Source organism: Petromyzon marinus, chromosome 2, assembly GCF_048934315.1.
Source record: "Petromyzon marinus isolate PM22_M1 ecotype Great Lakes invasive population chromosome 2, UKy_Petmar_22M1.pri1.0, whole genome shotgun sequence".
Lineage (NCBI taxonomy): Eukaryota > Metazoa > Chordata > Hyperoartia > Petromyzontiformes > Petromyzontidae > Petromyzon > Petromyzon marinus.
This window is the reverse complement of record NC_133668.1, coordinates 11,370,678-11,387,399: the sequence shown is the minus strand read 5'-3', so window position 1 is coordinate 11,387,399 and position 16,722 is coordinate 11,370,678. Positions and strand designations below refer to the sequence as shown.

At 44.2% G+C, this 16,722-nt stretch overlaps 1 protein-coding gene across 8 annotated transcripts in view; it reads left to right on the top strand.

The window, feature by feature from the left end:
• COL6A3 (collagen type VI alpha 3 chain) overlaps window positions 1–16,722 on the top strand; it is a 50,288-nt gene that overhangs the window by 18,960 nt on the left and 14,606 nt on the right. For all 8 annotated transcript variants that reach the window (XM_076069771.1, XM_076069747.1, XM_076069782.1 and 5 more), the window contains exons 16-43: window positions 178–540; window positions 796–1,133; window positions 1,906–2,212; window positions 2,423–3,058; window positions 3,299–3,645; window positions 3,840–3,918; window positions 4,032–4,177; window positions 4,348–4,440; window positions 4,813–4,866; window positions 5,160–5,231; window positions 5,875–5,901; window positions 6,097–6,141; window positions 6,608–6,661; window positions 6,765–6,827; window positions 7,305–7,370; window positions 7,940–7,993; window positions 9,363–9,398; window positions 9,512–9,574; window positions 9,868–9,930; window positions 10,338–10,400; window positions 11,724–11,786; window positions 11,905–11,955; window positions 12,514–12,549; window positions 12,685–12,747; window positions 13,212–13,274; window positions 13,378–13,410; window positions 15,841–15,877; window positions 15,993–16,717. In XM_076069771.1, the coding sequence (XP_075925886.1) occupies window positions 178–540; window positions 796–1,133; window positions 1,906–2,212; window positions 2,423–3,058; window positions 3,299–3,645; window positions 3,840–3,918; window positions 4,032–4,177; window positions 4,348–4,440; window positions 4,813–4,866; window positions 5,160–5,231; window positions 5,875–5,901; window positions 6,097–6,141; window positions 6,608–6,661; window positions 6,765–6,827; window positions 7,305–7,370; window positions 7,940–7,993; window positions 9,363–9,398; window positions 9,512–9,574; window positions 9,868–9,930; window positions 10,338–10,400; window positions 11,724–11,786; window positions 11,905–11,955; window positions 12,514–12,549; window positions 12,685–12,747; window positions 13,212–13,274; window positions 13,378–13,410; window positions 15,841–15,877; window positions 15,993–16,717 (4,040 nt within the window). The remainder of the gene's footprint in view (window positions 1–177; window positions 541–795; window positions 1,134–1,905; window positions 2,213–2,422; window positions 3,059–3,298; window positions 3,646–3,839; window positions 3,919–4,031; window positions 4,178–4,347; window positions 4,441–4,812; window positions 4,867–5,159; window positions 5,232–5,874; window positions 5,902–6,096; window positions 6,142–6,607; window positions 6,662–6,764; window positions 6,828–7,304; window positions 7,371–7,939; window positions 7,994–9,362; window positions 9,399–9,511; window positions 9,575–9,867; window positions 9,931–10,337; window positions 10,401–11,723; window positions 11,787–11,904; window positions 11,956–12,513; window positions 12,550–12,684; window positions 12,748–13,211; window positions 13,275–13,377; window positions 13,411–15,840; window positions 15,878–15,992; window positions 16,718–16,722) is intronic.

Below are 16,722 nucleotides of genomic sequence, written 5' to 3'. Positions count from 1 at the left end.
GCACACTTATTAGAAATATTCACTGTAAATTTTAAAAAGGAAATTGTAATTCTAATTTGAAGCAAAAGGCTAGATTTTATGTATGAAAATAAAAATGGAGATAATCCTTCAATCCTGCATTCGTGTTGCCACCACTGCCTCCCTTACCCCTACTCACACCACACTCTGTCCGGGCAGGCGGAGCCCCAAATCTGGGACAGGGCATCCGTTTCCTGATGGAGAACCAGTTTGTGGAGCGAGCTGGGAGCCGTGCCAAGCTCGGCTACCCACAGATCGCCGTCATCATCTCGGGCAGTGCTTCAACCGATGAAATCCAGCAGCGCGCTTCCGTTCTGCGGAAGTCGGGAGTGAAGGTGTACGCTGTGGGGGCCGAACGCTCCAAGCCCGAAGAGCTCGTCCAGCTCACGGGCGGAGACGCTCGGCTGACCGTCAGCATGGACCGCTTCAGCGAGTTTACCTCGCGCTTACCCAAGGTCCTCAAGCGCATCAACAACCTCGTGGACAAAGACCTGGCGCTGCAGCTTATGGGATTCGCACTAGGTGTGGTGCGAGATTGATTACAGTTTTCAGCGTGCATGGAAATTCAAATGAGTAACCTATCGTGTCACACTTTTAGATGTCCCATACCTCTCTGCTCCGGAGATAAACCTTGAACACAAACTTGAGCTCGTGAGATTTGAATGTTCTTGTTAACAATGTTTCTTCTTGTACACGGGAGTGCACACACACACACACACGCGCGTCGGAGCTCCTCTCTCGCGATTCCCCCCACCCCTTGCCTTCTCGCCCCGCCAGGCTGCCAGCACGTGCCCAAGGCGGACGTTCTCTACATCATCGACGGCTCGAGCAACATGGACGAGCTGAACTTTGAGCGTGCCCGCCGCTTCCTCTTCACAATGGTGGCGGGCTTCCCCGTGTCAGCGGATGACGTGCGCGTGGCGCTCGTGCAGCTAGGCGGTGAGCCGGCCGTCGAGTTCCGCCTCGACACGCACGCCACCAAGTCGGATGCACTGGACGCGGTGCGCGCCCTGCAGCTCCGTGGCGGGGCCCCCCGCCTGGGCGCCGCAATTGACCTCTTGCGCAACACCCTGCTGCTGGCCAACGCCGGCGGGCGCAGCCCCACCATCCCCCAGGTGAGAGCGCAGCAGGGGGTGCTGTCACGTGCCACCACACATTCCGCCTCGATGGGCTCCTGTCCTTCCCCTCCATGGTAGTGTGCGCCGAGATTGAGAGCAAAGTGCCGCAAGACTACGGAGCCGCACCTCCGGTTAGCACAGTTGGCTACATACGGTGTGAACGAAGTTCAACACACATACGTTTCAAGAGATCGTACTCCAAGCGCCGTCGTCCAGCTCTCGTTACGCTTTGAGTGAAACAGATCTTACGTTTGCGTGTCTTGCATTTGCTTTGCTGGTTTCTTTGGTGGTGGATTTTTTTGCGCATTTGATCGTTCACACAGTGATGATGCATAACTGTGCATCGTACTTTTTTTCTGGTCGCATTTTTGGTGATCTTTGAATGGTGCATCAGATAGACAAACTCACACAAATACAAGAAAGTTAGATGAGACAGATGTACTACTCAGAGACTTTCAATTTCAGTACATGACAAGGTGAAACTAACAAATGCCAATGCCTTACAAAAATCAGCAACCCCAGAACGAGCACCACTTGGTTTTAAGTCAACAGAAATGGTCTCGTGCAGATGCTGTTGCTTTCCACTTCCTGTGGAGGCTTTCAGCCACTGGAGGCTTTCAGGATTTCAGCCTCCAATGGAAATTAGATAAATGAGATAAAACACAGAGATGAAACCTATGTTTGATGACTGTATTTCGTATTATATTTACAAACCCGATGAGTGACTGCTGCTGTGGTTGCAGTGACGAGCGGTGTGTCTTGGCCCCAGGTGGTGGTGATTCTGCTGGCCGGGAAGCCAGACGATGACGTGCGCCGGGCAGTGACGGCCTTGCGTAACACCAAGGCCATGGTCTACGCCATCGGCATGCACAACGCTGTGGATGATGACCTCAGAGTCATTGCCAGCGACCCCAAACAGCACCACACATTCCGCCTCGATGGGCCCCTGTCCTTCCCCTCCATGGTCCGCCGTTTGTCCGAGGTGGTGTGTGCCGAGATTGAGAGCCAAGTGCCGCAAGTCTACAGAGCTGATTCCAGCATGTCCTTTTTCCTCCGGGGCAGGCCGCTGTTCACAAGTAAACGAGCATTCTCGACATCTAGCAAGCATACGTGCACGGCACTGCCCTTTAAAAAGTACAAAACAGTCCGCATGTGATACAAAATGCACCCTCCGTGCACTTGTTCTATGATCTTTCACTCTATACCTGTATTTCTCCACAGTTATTTTTCATCATCAACTTCCCCCTGATTCTCACAAGTTATGTTTTATATTCATGTTGTGTCAGATTGCAGGATGCAGCGAGCAGACATTGTTTTCCTTGTGGACACATCCTATAGCGTGGGTCCAACCGAGTTGGAAATGGCCAAGGCCTTCATGTACTCCCTTGTGAAGAGGTTTGATGTTGGACGGGACTACGTCCACTTCGGACTGGCTCAGTACAATGTCATCTCGGACATGGAGTTCTCATTGACACAACACTTGGATAAGGATGCGTTGCTTAATGCTATAACGGCCTTTTCTAGGAAAGACAATGGAGACACAACAAACATTGGCCTGGCCCTCAGCACTGCAGCCGACAACTTCTTCCGTAGGCAAGTGGGCAGCCGAATTGACCAGGGCGTGCGGCAGTACATGCTGGTGATAACTGACGGGGAATCTTTTGATGACATCACACTGGGAGCAAAGAAGCTGCATGCCTTGAATGTGTCGGTGATGGCCATTGGCGTTCAGGCTGAGACTACTTTGCAGCGCACGGGTCTGAGCCAGATTGCCAAACCGAGCGACTTTATTCGCCTTGTTAGTGACTTCCACGAACTGCCAAAAATTGAGGAGGAAATCACCAAGGACATTTGTCCGGAGGAGGAGGCACCTACAGACGCACCTCTCACCACGCCGCCGCCACTGCCGCCCACAACTGGAGGTAACACAGTGTAAACATGATTATATTTATTTAGCATAATGAGTTTAAGATATGGTGTTTTGCATCATCATCATCATTGTCATCACAGGGTAGCATTAATATTTATTACGGTTATAATCCCAGCCTTACAAAAAAATCCATATTTCTTGAGTTTCAAAAGAAGGTGAATTTTGGAAAAGACAGGACGAAAAGATGATTGGGGGGGATTTCCAAATCAAGTGCATCTTCTTGCCCTTCCAGACTGCAACCTGGACGTGCTGATTGGATTTGACGTGACACAGTTGCGTGGTGGGGACGTGTTCATCAGCCAACGCCTTCTGGAGAACCAGCTCAGGACCATCCTCGCCCGAATCGCGTTCACAGACGTGCTGAGCTGCACGGGCAGAGCAAACCCTGTCGTGCGCCTGGGTTTTCTGGCGCCGGGTGCACGGCAGCCAGCCTTCCAGTTGCCGCTACAGGCTTACAGCAAGACCCTTGTTGACTCACTGGGGCCCATGCGCACTGCGGGTCCCTTCCAGTTCACAGAACAGTCGCTCATCATGTTTCTCAATAAGTTTCAGAAAGAGGCCTATCCAAAAGCTGCCAAGGTACGTTAGTTGAACCATGTGCGCAATGTCCTTGATAAATGGTAGATGTTCGCAATATCACACATTTGTTCATTCATTAAACCAAGCACTAATGTCAATGTGTCCCAAATTGACTATCTTACACCATATGCACAAGCTTTAGCTAGAATAAATCAACAAATAGTTGACTTTATTTTGACCATGTCTTGTTGCAGGTGGTCATACTGTTTACGGATGGCGTGGATCAGGAAATTGAAAAAATTCAGCGATCATCTGAAAAACTTCGTCTTGGAGGTTTTTCCACCACTTTCTCTACATTGGATCGTTTTGTCACAATATATCATGAAGCTGCACGCTCTGTTTAGGGAAGCTGGCTGTAGTGTTGTTCAGTGCTTGTGTCCCGGCAGGTGTGAATGCGCTGATCACCGTGGCGTTGGAGGGCACAAAACAGCCCGAGAACCTGTTTCTATTGGAGTTTGGCCGTGGATTCCGCTTCCAGCACATGAACACCGTGAATCAGCCGGACCTTGACAGTCAACTCGTAAAGGACCTGGTGGGAAATAATGTTTACAAACTAATGTCACAGTGAAATAGCATTCATGGCTAATGCGCCAATAGAAAGTTGCAAGCGTGCCTGTTCATCACGCATAAATAGAATACAAATGTAATATTTTATATAACAAGGGGCAACAAATCTATCTCTTTCTGTGCTCATGAATACAGGACAATGTGTTAGAGTGGCAGTGCTGTGGGGTTCACTGCAAGTGCTCGGGGCAGTCGGGAAGAAGAGGGCAGCAGGGCAGCCGAGGCCAAAAGGTACAGTGAAGCAGCCAGCCAGTATGCGGGTGAAATGCACGCTGACTCATCGCGCTGCACATCATTTGTTGCCGGTTATAAAAGCATCGCATCATGCATGGCGAAGATACTGCTGAAAGAAGTCTAATTAAGATGGCTGAACAATTAATCAAAATGTTCACAGTACCACTTTACTTTGGTTATGTAAAAACATACGCTGATGGGCTTGTCAGATGTAATGGTGGGTATGTTACATTTTACAGCATGGTTCATTGTTGAAAAAAATGATTCGCAGAATAAAATATAGTGTGGGATCACACAATAGTTATTTTAATTCTTGACCTTCCATACAATGTTGGTATTGTGACCTCTTTACTTTTTTCAATTGTGAAGGGTGATGTGGGGCCCAGCGGAATTTCTGGACATCCAGGAGAAGAAGGTGGAATGGTAAGAATATTCCATAAAAAAAGCACAAAACATTCTCCACTTACATCAGGTCACAAACTATTTTCAATCACACATGTCCGTTTATTGTATGAAATCGTTTTTAATTCAGTACTGCAGCTATTTATAAGCGATAATAAAGCACTTTCAAGTTAATGTTAACGTTGTTCATGCTGTGATGCCCATGATCCAAGACTTCATCTCGGCTGTAACTGAGTACGGTGCCGTTGTGTCGTGCAAATGTATTGTGGATAGTGGACAGGAAGGTTGTGTGGTTAATTGTAAATTTCCCACAGGGAGAACGGGGCCCTTCAGGATTAAACGGTACACATGGCTTCCAGGGCTGCCCAGGCCTCAGGGGTCAGAAGGTACAACCTCCAATTACTGTCTGTGACCAAGCACAGTGACTCATTATTGCAACCTCAACCACAATCCGAGAAATATCCACTGCCTACTGTATTCAAACTGTGTCAGTGTACTGACAATATACTGCCATTTCTCCACATCATCTAGGATTATTTTGTGTTGTTTGACTGAGTGACATCTATTCAGTTATATTATTTTTGGTGAGTGCTGAATCATATCAAATAGTAATGATTTTCACACATTTAAAACAACTGCAATAATTTGAAGACTTATGTCAAATGGCAATGTATTTTGTAACAGAACACGATGTTGGAAAAACTGTAAAAAATGTGTTATTATATTTTGTTTCAATATTCGTTATTATAAAATACATGCGTGTGTCACTGTTTTGCTTATATATTGGCTATTGTTGTTCCCAACCGTAACCTTACATTTAAATCAATTGAGACGCTTTCTACTATCAATGCGTCTACATTTGAGATAAATTGGCTAAAAACCTGCCATTGCTGTAAACAATAACCTGTGGATGAGTGCTACTCTTTGCACTGGAGTGGAAAAAGGGTAACAGTTTAGAAGTCAATGCAAGTTGAGTGTTGCTTTTCGTCATGTTTGCTAAAAATTACTCTCCGGTTGTTTTTTCTGCAGGGCTCTCGAGGATTGTCTGGAAGATTGGTAATCATGCAATGATGCACGCCTCTTCTCATTTAAACTGCAGCACTTTATTGGATGCCGCAAGGCCACACTGAAGCGTCATTGTATTCAGTTGATTGCGTGAGGCGCCCTGCATGCACAGCAGAACACGATAATGGAAAGTGCACTTCTATTCCCACCGCTAAAACAATGGTTTCCTCTTTTTTCCAAAAACAGGGAGAAGACGGTGAACATGCTCTGGACGGAATCAGTGGAAAGCATGTGCGTGAAATTCTGCTATTCATTACATGGATTCATTAGATGGGCAATTATAGTACTAGGGTACCACAAATAGATGGTGCTAATGGATTTGATATATATAGTATAGCCATGCCTCACTGTCACAAGTTTTGCAATGTTAATTCCATTTATGAGCTCTCGATTTTACTGTATCTGAGGTTAACTGGAAGTCAATGAAGGGCTGTAATCAGTATTGCTGTTCAAATGAAACTAAATGTCACAAATAATATTTTATTTTCCAAGAGTTTTTTTTTAGAAAGCACTTTTTAAAGTAAAAAAAAGTTTCCACATTACTCATAATACACACTTTATTGATTTGCCTTTGTTTATTCATTAGTGTTGTGCTCTCCTATAAATAACTGTGAAAGTGCAGCCCACACGATTGATAATATACGTTTAAATGCATGCAGTGGAACTCCGATACCCCTTGCGTTTGCTCTGCCTGCAGGGTGAGGCTGGTCGGCCTGGAGTTGCAGGGCCAAAGGGGCTTCACGGCAGACAGGTACGCAGCATGCAGCATTGTTTCAGCCAGGCTCCCGACGATGTCAGTGCGCTGTGTCGTAAAAGTAAATTCTTTTTTTGGGTTTTATGGTTATATTTTGCAGGGAGGAAGAGGTATCCAGGGAGAGCCTGGGGAAAGAGGCAGTCTCGGGATTCAGGGAGATCCGGTAAGTTGTTTTTGTATTGTGTTCAAGTTCGCTTTCGATGATAATGCTGTCCTGATGTACTATAATTGACAGCTGTGGCTTATGTTTGATATCACAGAAACATTACATTATTTCCCCTGGCATGCTGGTGGTTTGCATCAGTTTTCCATGTGTTTCATATGCAAAAGAATCCATTGCATTTTTGTCATGCTTTATTGTGAATATGTTACCTGTATTAATTCATATAAAAAATGTTTTAGCCTCAACAACAACTCAATGTTAACACTTATTTTAGTATAATTTTGATTGTATTAACTATTTACTGTTTACTATGACTTTATAAATATGAGCAAGATTGCCTTTAACCATCGCTGTATTGACTTTCCCGTGACAAATTATTATCGCATAAATATTAGTTTGTAGGGCTACAGCTTTGGGCAATTCGTTCTTTATCCTTAAGACATTGTTTGGTGGCTAATCACTAACTTTACTGTGCAGGGAGAACAAGGCATCAGAAGCCAAGTGGCCGGCCCTCCAGGAGACAGAGGCCAACAAGGAATTGAGGTGGGGAGCCAGGACATTTTAAGGCTAAGCTTACCATATCATTTTAATGCCGACAAAGTCAGAGATAACAAGGTGGCTACAGTTAATTAGACATTAAAATAAATACACAGGGTCGAGCCAGTTTGGTTCTTGAAATGTATCCACATCCAAAATCTCAAATTAACTTTCTGGTATTTTCAGCACGTTTTACAAAATATGCATATAATGTATGTAAAATTCAATGTTTGTTGGCTCCATGCCACAGGCTGGCAGCTATGGTTGGATTAATTTGTTTAGAGCATTAAATCTTTGTTTTTACTGTTTTATGTGTATGCTCAGGTCATATAAGTTTAATTTAAATATACCTGGCAGGCCTATGTTTGCTGAGTAGTTTTATGTTCCCATTTATGAAAGGCAAGAAGAACACGATGCAACTTGGAGTGGAGCTGTGCTGAGTGGGTATGGGGGAAGGGTGTTACTGGGAGTGATCAACAGGGAGTGGGTCTATTACGTGGAGGATGGAGGGGAAGGCTCCAATGTGTTGGGTGTGGAGATGTGAATTGATTGCAGCTGCTGCCTCATATCCGCAGGGAGACGTCGGGCGAGACGGAGACGCGGGGGGACGAGGTGAACCCGGAGCTCCTGTAAGCCAAAGCATATTACTCATGACTGTGTTTGAGCTGCGCGTGTAAACATCTAATTTCCTACAGAATACAGATGCGATGTATAAGCCACGGCTCGTGGCCAGCTGTGTCTCGCTAGAGTGTGATGATCGGCTCTTATGCCACTTTGCCAGAACTGGCGGTCGTGAAGTAGCCCGCATGTTGACACAAGTAATACATCTTCCTTGTGCGCTGCTGATTTTCCCTATGCACTACTGTGTATTATGTTTATTTATTTATTATCAGAGCAGTAGTGACATAATTGTGCTAATACAGTACAACTGGAGGCTTCCTAACACATGTTCAGTTATATTATCGAGTTGCTATCATTATTGCCGTGTCCTGTCAATGGACCTGTTTGAACAAAACCTGATTTGACAAACTACACATGTAGCATGGCGCATACATGTCAGGTCACAAGGATTAATTACCCATGAGACTCATGCACGGCTTTTTACAACGTTGAGTGTTCATGGTCATGCAATGGATTCTCACTTGTTTTGTTGTTTACCTGAAAATAATTCACTCAGCCCTATCTATTGCAATGCACCGGCAGTTGCTGTGGTCGATGGTTCAGGTATTATGTAAGGGTCAACTCAAATAGGGTTTCTCTTCACTTACAGCCTCTTTGTGATAAAAAAAGCAGTGAAAATAATAACTATGCAAAGTTAGTATCGATTGGTTTATGTATTATGGGTGTGTTCACTAAGTGGTGGACAATAGCCTATTGCAGCTACATAAACTAATTTAATAACTTCCCCTATTTTCTCTAAAGGTAGATTAGGTATTGTGTGCATGACAGTTAAATGTGTCTGTGGCTCGGTTTCTTGGGTTTCCCTAAGTTTCCTGGGGTTCTCTCTCAGTTTCTTGTGGTTTTCTCAAGGGTCTCACTGATTTTCACTCTGTGTGGTTGACATGTATGATGATGGAGCATACTCACTAGGGAATCAAAAAGGCCATAAAATGCGGATTGATTACTGGTGCTGGCTGGAAGGACGACATGCATCTAATGGACAACAGCAAATGATTGTAATTCCAAACCAAACTAAAGAGTCATTCTGGCTAACTCTTTATTAGAGTACAGTTATGCATAGATCAGAAACCCATGAAAATGCATTCTTGTTTGGAAAAGCATGCTGCGTCAGAACATGTTACTCTATCTTTATATAAACCCTACGAATATGCAAATACCATTTATGCCAGTACTGTATATGTATGACAATTTATTGGTTTTATAAACCACATGTAGAGTTTACATACATACACACATGCACCACACAGCGTTACAAACCACTTAAACAATGATGACTTTTTTTACCAACTTTAATGAAATCATTTGTTTTCATGGCAGGGCTCAGGCGATCGCCGTGGCCCAAAAGGGCCTCAGGTAAAGGATACTCCATTTATCACCCACAGTTATATGGAGTCTTGATTTACGTTTGCGTTTACCTGTGTGTATACAACTTATGTTAATTTCCCTTTGTGTGCGATGCGGCACAGGGTGAGAAAGGGATTGTTGGTTTGCCTGGACCTACTGGAGCAAGCGGGTCTCCTGGCACCGCGGTAGGCTTGCCGTCAAAAACATAGGCCCGGTCCATCACCACCACCATGGCTCGCAGATGCATAAAACACACAATGCAGTTGCATCCACATTGCAGACATGAGGCTTGCTTATGTGTACGCTCTTCAAAATCTAATTGGATATGACCAGAAATACTTCGCTGTTGGTAGTGGTTATGAGCTAACATATTATATAAAGGGGTTTTGTTTAACGTGGTTTTTTTGCAATGTCAAACATGGGATTGAGCCATTGCCTGGAACATTAATTATAAATGTTCTGGTGATATATCCTTCAGGGCAACAATGGGCCTGGAGGGAAGCCTGGAATCAGAGGAGAGGCTGGCATCCGCGGGCTCAGGGTGAGTTTGTCAGGCACCAGTCACACTTCACAGTTGACAGCGTAACCCCAAGGCGACACCACTACAATCCACAATTATAATTACACATTATTCACATTTCAGACTGCATGTTACTTGCATAGTTTGGTCCCTGAACAGGATTATTTTAGTTCTTCTTTTTAAATGTTTCAATATTTTCTTACCTACGACTGTTACTGTAAGATTAGTCAGACTTTGGCTGCATGTGGCTGAATTGTATAGTGGAACCTGACCCAACAAGGTATGTGAGAGGGGTCCATGAAACAGCAGTCACACCAATTACCCTGTTGATTGTAATGTGGAATCAAATGGCGGAAAGATCATCCAGGATTAATGTGAAATGCAATGCGTGATGTACGGATATGTCTGAGTATAATCTATGTTACCAGGGTGAGCCAGGCCCAGCCGGACCCAAGGGAGACACTGGGAGGGCTGGAACAAGAGGCAGAAAGGTATATGTATTGGGATTACACATATGGAACTTTCCATACCGTTTTTTGCCATGTTATTTTCCCACAGTTTTATCCCAGTCATGCTATCGATGTCATGCATGAGATGAAATATGTATTCAGATTTTCGCAGAGCAGTGCATCCCTTCAAGGTAGAGATTGGCTCATGAAAGTAGATATTATAGAGCTACCTCTGAGATCCCTTCAAGTGACCTTGTGTCTGCCCAGTTGAAGGAAGTACATTTCAACCCACTGCGTAGAACTGGAATTTAGCCAAATTAAGTGCAGAACCCAATTTAATCAAGTGTTTTTGTCTCGGCTTTGATGTGCGCTGCGTTGCACCACTATCCGAGTAGATAACCTCGCATTCAATAAACCTTCAGAGCCAGGGTGAACATCCGACACCAAACGTATTTAATGAATTGAACGAGGTAAAACTGATGGAAAAACACAGCACAAATACAGCATCTGTTAATACTTGGAAATATCAATACAATGAATGAACACTACAGCATCATAACATTGTCTTAGATAACATGAAACTCAACAATAGATCCTGGATGGACCAGGCACCTACATTAGTACTGAATAGCTATACAAGAGAATAAGCTACTGTGTTAAATAAGGGCACATCGTGTAATCACCATACTGCAGCTTAAATGTACAGCACTACACATAACACTGAACTGTGGATGAGATATTTCGTCATCCTTGCTCTCAAGATCGCAATAAGGTTACATGGGTACAAGTCTGACTCGACTTATTCAATTACAAGTAACATTCACAATAAGGCAAGTGGCAGGCTTCGTTGTTAACTAAGCCTCATATTTATCATAACAATTTAACGATATTATAAAGGCATTTACAGCATTATAACGGCCATTCTAACATTATAACAGCATTCCCAGTATTATGAGAACATAAACGAACGTACAGACAATGCTTCTTAAAGTCCCAAAATGAACAGATGCACCGGTCTTCACTGATACTCTATTTGTGCCACCATTTTGTACTCTGTGGCTGACACCCTGCCACGTGGCTGGGAGAATCTTAAATCGTAACTTCCTCGTCACGTGACCAAACTCAACATGAAAACAGGAAATTCCTGTGTACACACACCCCCATACCTGCCATGAGGCAGAACAGTTTTGCAGAGTAATTGTTAATCAGACTGAAACCATCAGTTCACGTTCCGTATGTGGTGTGATCTTGCCATCCACAGATGAAGGGCTGTAACTGTCTTAGTCTTTAATCCTTTGCCAAAAGGCGGTCTTTGGTTTATTCCTGTATGATTATGAGCATTGTCTTTTACATACCTTTCAACAGGGGGAATCTGGGATTGTGGGTGACAAGGGCTTACCAGGACCAGCTGGGCCTCGAGGAGAGACAGTAAGAACACCCGTTACTGTAACGAAGTTCCTCTTCATAATAACCTACATGAATGTTTCCAATTACAAAAAATAACTTGCACGGAAAACACGCGCTGTAATGGTGACCATATTTGCAGGGAATTGAGGGACTCGATGGGATTGGTGTTCCTGGAGTGAACGGCTCGAAGGTAAGCTTTTCCATTTGTAAAATTGTCGCTAATTATTATTTATTCAAAACATATTACCAGGATGTACAGTTCAAAATCGACACACATACACACTCTAAAATGCAGCACCAGCTTGAAAATATGTCACCATGTATATCTGCTATTTTGATGCATTATGTAATAAGAATAGGTTTTCCCCTTTTTTCTGGCAACAAAACAGGTGTTAAGATGTTAAAATACCAAACTGAAACCTTTAACAATTCTGACCACAAGTTTTGTGGTTAATGCAGACATGATTCCTTGTAAAAGGTTTCAGTTTGGTGTTTTAACATCTTAACACCTGTTTTGTTGCCAGAAAAAAGGGGAAAACGTAGTCTCATAATTTGGTACTGGCAAAGGAGGTCCCATGATGTAGCATTATGTATTTTATGAAAAAAATTCAACGTTCTGCCTCTTGATTCTCAAAACACTATGCAAGGGTCTTCAGGATGTGGCAGTTTCACTGAACAATGCCCCACTTTCATGCCGCTTTTGAGTCTGGAAACTTGGATGCTCAGATGTTTTGTTTTTTTCCTGTAGGGAGACCCAGGATTGATGGGCTACCCAGGATTGCGGGTAATTTATAGTACACTCAATGCAGCACCTCGCCTTAATAAGTGCACTTAATTATTCCAATTTGTGCTAAGGTACATTTTAATGCGACCGCATGCTGGTGGGCGAAAGGCCATGTCGACCGATGTTTGTGTTTAGGGCATTGACGGCTCAGATGGAGAAAACGGCACAAAAGGCTCCAAGGGAATGAGAGGCCAGCGGGTAAGGCTCCTCGCATCCAGTGATCACATCATTAGCAGCACCGCAGCGCCAGCCGACAACATCGTTCATCATGCGTTGTGATTTTTTTCAAGCAATATTACGTGCTCGTTATGAGTTGTGAAGCTGTTCTGCGGCCAAAAGGTATGCACTGCTATCATAAGTATTTTTCTTTTTTATGCATGAATGTTGACGACAATCTTTCATTTAGCTACTTGGGTTGTGAAGATCATTGCTTTTACAGATGAAAGGAATGTCAATGGTTTTAGAAGTGGAGGGGGAGGGGGGTCTGTTATGTGAGAGATCTAAGCAGTAAATATGGCACCAATTCCATAACCTCCACTTGCGATTTACACTGCTTTTTCTGCACTCTACCAATCAGTGGCTATTGAAGGCCACTCAAAGCACATGATACGATGAAAAGAATTTGGATTTTGCTGAAAAGTGTGTTTTTTATCGTCTAACAGGGATATTCCGGCCAGCCTGGAGCCACAGGAAGCGCTGGTGAGCCTGGACCTGCAGGCGAGGAGGTAATGGCCATCCGTCATTAAACTCATTCCATTGGAATATTGTGCAATATTGCACTGCCCCTGCAAAGAACAGCTCTTATAAGGTGCCTTGTTTTCATTACAGGGTCCCAGAGGTCGAGATGGAACCATCCCAAATGTAAGTGTCTTCTGAATTTTCATTAAAACATGTCATTATGAGCTTTGTCTTATTCCATAAAATAAAAAGCTGAAGTATGCATTTTTATCTTCTTTGGTTCTTTCGGTAAAGTTACGTAGAATGAGAATAAAATAATAAATTTATAAAATAAAATAACACACTAAAATTCTCACGATAATAAATTTATAAAATAAAATAACACACTAAAATTCTCACGACGTTTCGGCCACAACACAAGCGGCCTTCATCAGGTGAAGGGACGAGACTGTCTGGAGGACATCGCTGGAGTGAAAAAGCCACGCTCAGATCGCGACCTTTAAGCTGTGTGAGAAGAAACAAAGCGCCTTGACAAAGGAATTAGCATAGAATTTAGCATTGAAATAGCTGAGTGATTAGCTTGTGACTGGTCACAGAAATGGCTATATTAAAGTTAAAGCATACACATCCACAGAGGCACCCTTTGACAAAGGAATTAGCATAGAATTTAGCATTGAAATAGCTGAGTGATTAGCTTGTGACTGGTCACAGAAATAGCTATGTTAAAGTCAGAGCATACACATTCACAGAGGCACCTAGTACAAATCAAACAGGAGAATTTAGCATTGAAATAACTAGCAGAATTTAGCATTGAAATAACTGAGTGATTAGCTTGTGACTGGTCACAGAAATGGCTATGTTGAGGTCGAAGCCTACACATCTGATCTATTCACAGTAACTGGGTATACACTACAATATATAATGAATACTATATAGTGAACCAATAAAAAACTAAAATATGAATTACCTCAATGTTATTCTTAGTTTTTTCGGTAAAGTCACGTTGAAGAGAAACAACAAAATAACAAAATATATATAAAACAATAAAAAATTCTCACGACGTTTCGACCATAACTCAAACGGTCATCATCAGGTGTGTCGTTTGAGTTATGGTCGAAACGTCGTGAGAATTTTTTATTGTTTTATATATATTTTGTTATTTTGTTGTTTCTCTTCAACGTGACTTTACCGAAAAAACTAAGAATATGAATTACTGCAGTCACGAAAGCTTTAAATCAAAATTTACCTCAATGTTATCAATAAACTCTATATATTCTCCAATCAGCTAAGCTACCAACAATAAGTCGTTATATATCACAATGCTATATGGCGAAAAAATGGATGGATTCTTACCCTCAACTTTAGCAACACAGATAGCTACGGGCCCCGTTCAGACGGACGAGTTCATCCATGGTCGGAACAGAGGAGGGGGAGAGAGACAGCTGCGAGGCGCTGTTATACTCCATGTTGTAAACCATACCATTAACCGTGGTGTGAGAGGTATTAAGAGTCAATGCCAGCGAAAGAGCTGCGGTCTGAAGGTCATCGTAACATACAATTAATTAAGAACGGAAATGGTTTAAAACATCTTTCCAATGCTTACTAAGCCAGAATCCATCTTCTCGGTTGAAATTGTCTCTGTGCTTGTATATGTGAATGGCCTCATGAACGAATCTCTCATGGTAGCCGGTTGGTTTGCAAAGAACCTCCGTCTTGGAGAAGTCAATGTCATGTGAGCCCACTGAATTATAACAGTGATCTGCCACGGCAGAGGAGTTCGTTCTACCGTGTTTCAAGTCTACTTTATGTTCGCGGATGCGGTCCGAGATATGTCGTTTGGTTTCTCCAATGTAGCTACTACCACAAGGGCACTTTAGTTTGTAAACGCCCGGGTACTGTATGTCTGGAACAGCATCTTTTACAGATGGAACTAGATCATGGATTTTATGTACTGTGTTGAATCGGACCTGGATCTTGTGTTTATTCAGGATTTTGGAGATCTTTTTAGTGACCCCTGCAATGTAGGGTAAGGTGATGGTTTTGAGTGGCTCCACAAGAGGATCCTTCTTCATGACTGGAGTGATGGCTTTGCGGATTGTGTAGTCGGAGTAACCATTAGCCCTGAGAGCCTGGTGTACGTGCTTGAGTTCACTGGTAATGTGTTCCTGGTCGGAAATGCATTGGGCTCTATGGTATAGAGTCTTGATGAGGGAGTTCTTCTGGGATGGATGGTGGTGGGAATCCGGTTTCAAGTAAGCATCTGTATGGGTAGCTTTCCTGTAGACAGAGTGGCTCATTGAACCATCATGTCTCCTTTTAATTAAGACATCCAAAAAGGGTAGTTTGCCATCTTTTTCGACCTTCATGGTAAATCTGATGGCTGGGTGTATGGAATTGATGTGGTCGCGGAATTGGTCTAGAGCAGGCTGGCCATGTGGCCAGATGACAAAGGGGTCATCCACGTACCTCTTCCATAAGGTTGGGCGTAGATTGGCAGTCTGGATGGCGTCAGTTTCAAAATTTTCCATGAATACGTTGGCTACAACCGGAGATAGGGGGGAGATTTATGCATTTTTACTTACATGTTAAACATATTTTCCGCTGTAATTTCAGGTATGTAAATTGGTGAATACAATCCGAGAAAAATGCAGTAAGTGTCTTTGCACACAGAGCACAGTGCCTTTATTTGTGAGATTTGAATTAAAGTCAAAGAAAAAGGTAATGGAAAATGTTTAATGTAATATTCTCTTTTCTTGTTCATTTAGCTTGCTGTCAAGGTAAGATTTCACTGTATACACATGCAGATATTGTATTTACTGAATATTTAAAAAAGCACATTTCACATGAGCTATTGACATGCACTGCATCTTGTACCTTTGCACTCTTTGAAGCTTTCAGGCTAATTGCGAATCATCTCCCACCCCACTGCACCACACGGGCACCTGCGCTGGGCCTCCCCCCCCCCCACCCCCGCGTGTGTGCAGGCAAGCAGGAGTGCCCCGCGTACCCCACCGAGCTGGTGATTGCGCTCGACGTGGCCCAGGGGGCGTCGGCCGTTACGCTGAGCCGCATGAAGGCCATCGTGAAGCGTACGCTACAGGGCCTCACGTTGGCCCGCAGCAACGGGTGCCCGCAGGGCGCACGGGTCGCGCTGCTCACCTACGACGGCGTCGCGACCACTACGCGATTCCGCTTCGCCGAGCCGCGCGGCCGGGAGGACGCCATCGCTCGCACTGATAACGTGACGTTCGCGGCGAGCGGCGGCGGGGGACGGCGCGACACGGGCCGGGCCATGCAGTACGTGGCGCGCAACGCGTTCAAGCGTGTGCGGCAAGGCCAGCTCTTGCGCAAGGTGGCGGTGTTCATCACCAATGGACCCTCGCAGAACGCCGACGCCGTCAGCCTCGGGGCGGCCCAGCTGGTGGCCAATGACATCACGACGCTCGTGCTCTCCTTCGAGAGACTGCCCCACATGACGCAGGCGCTCAAGGTGTG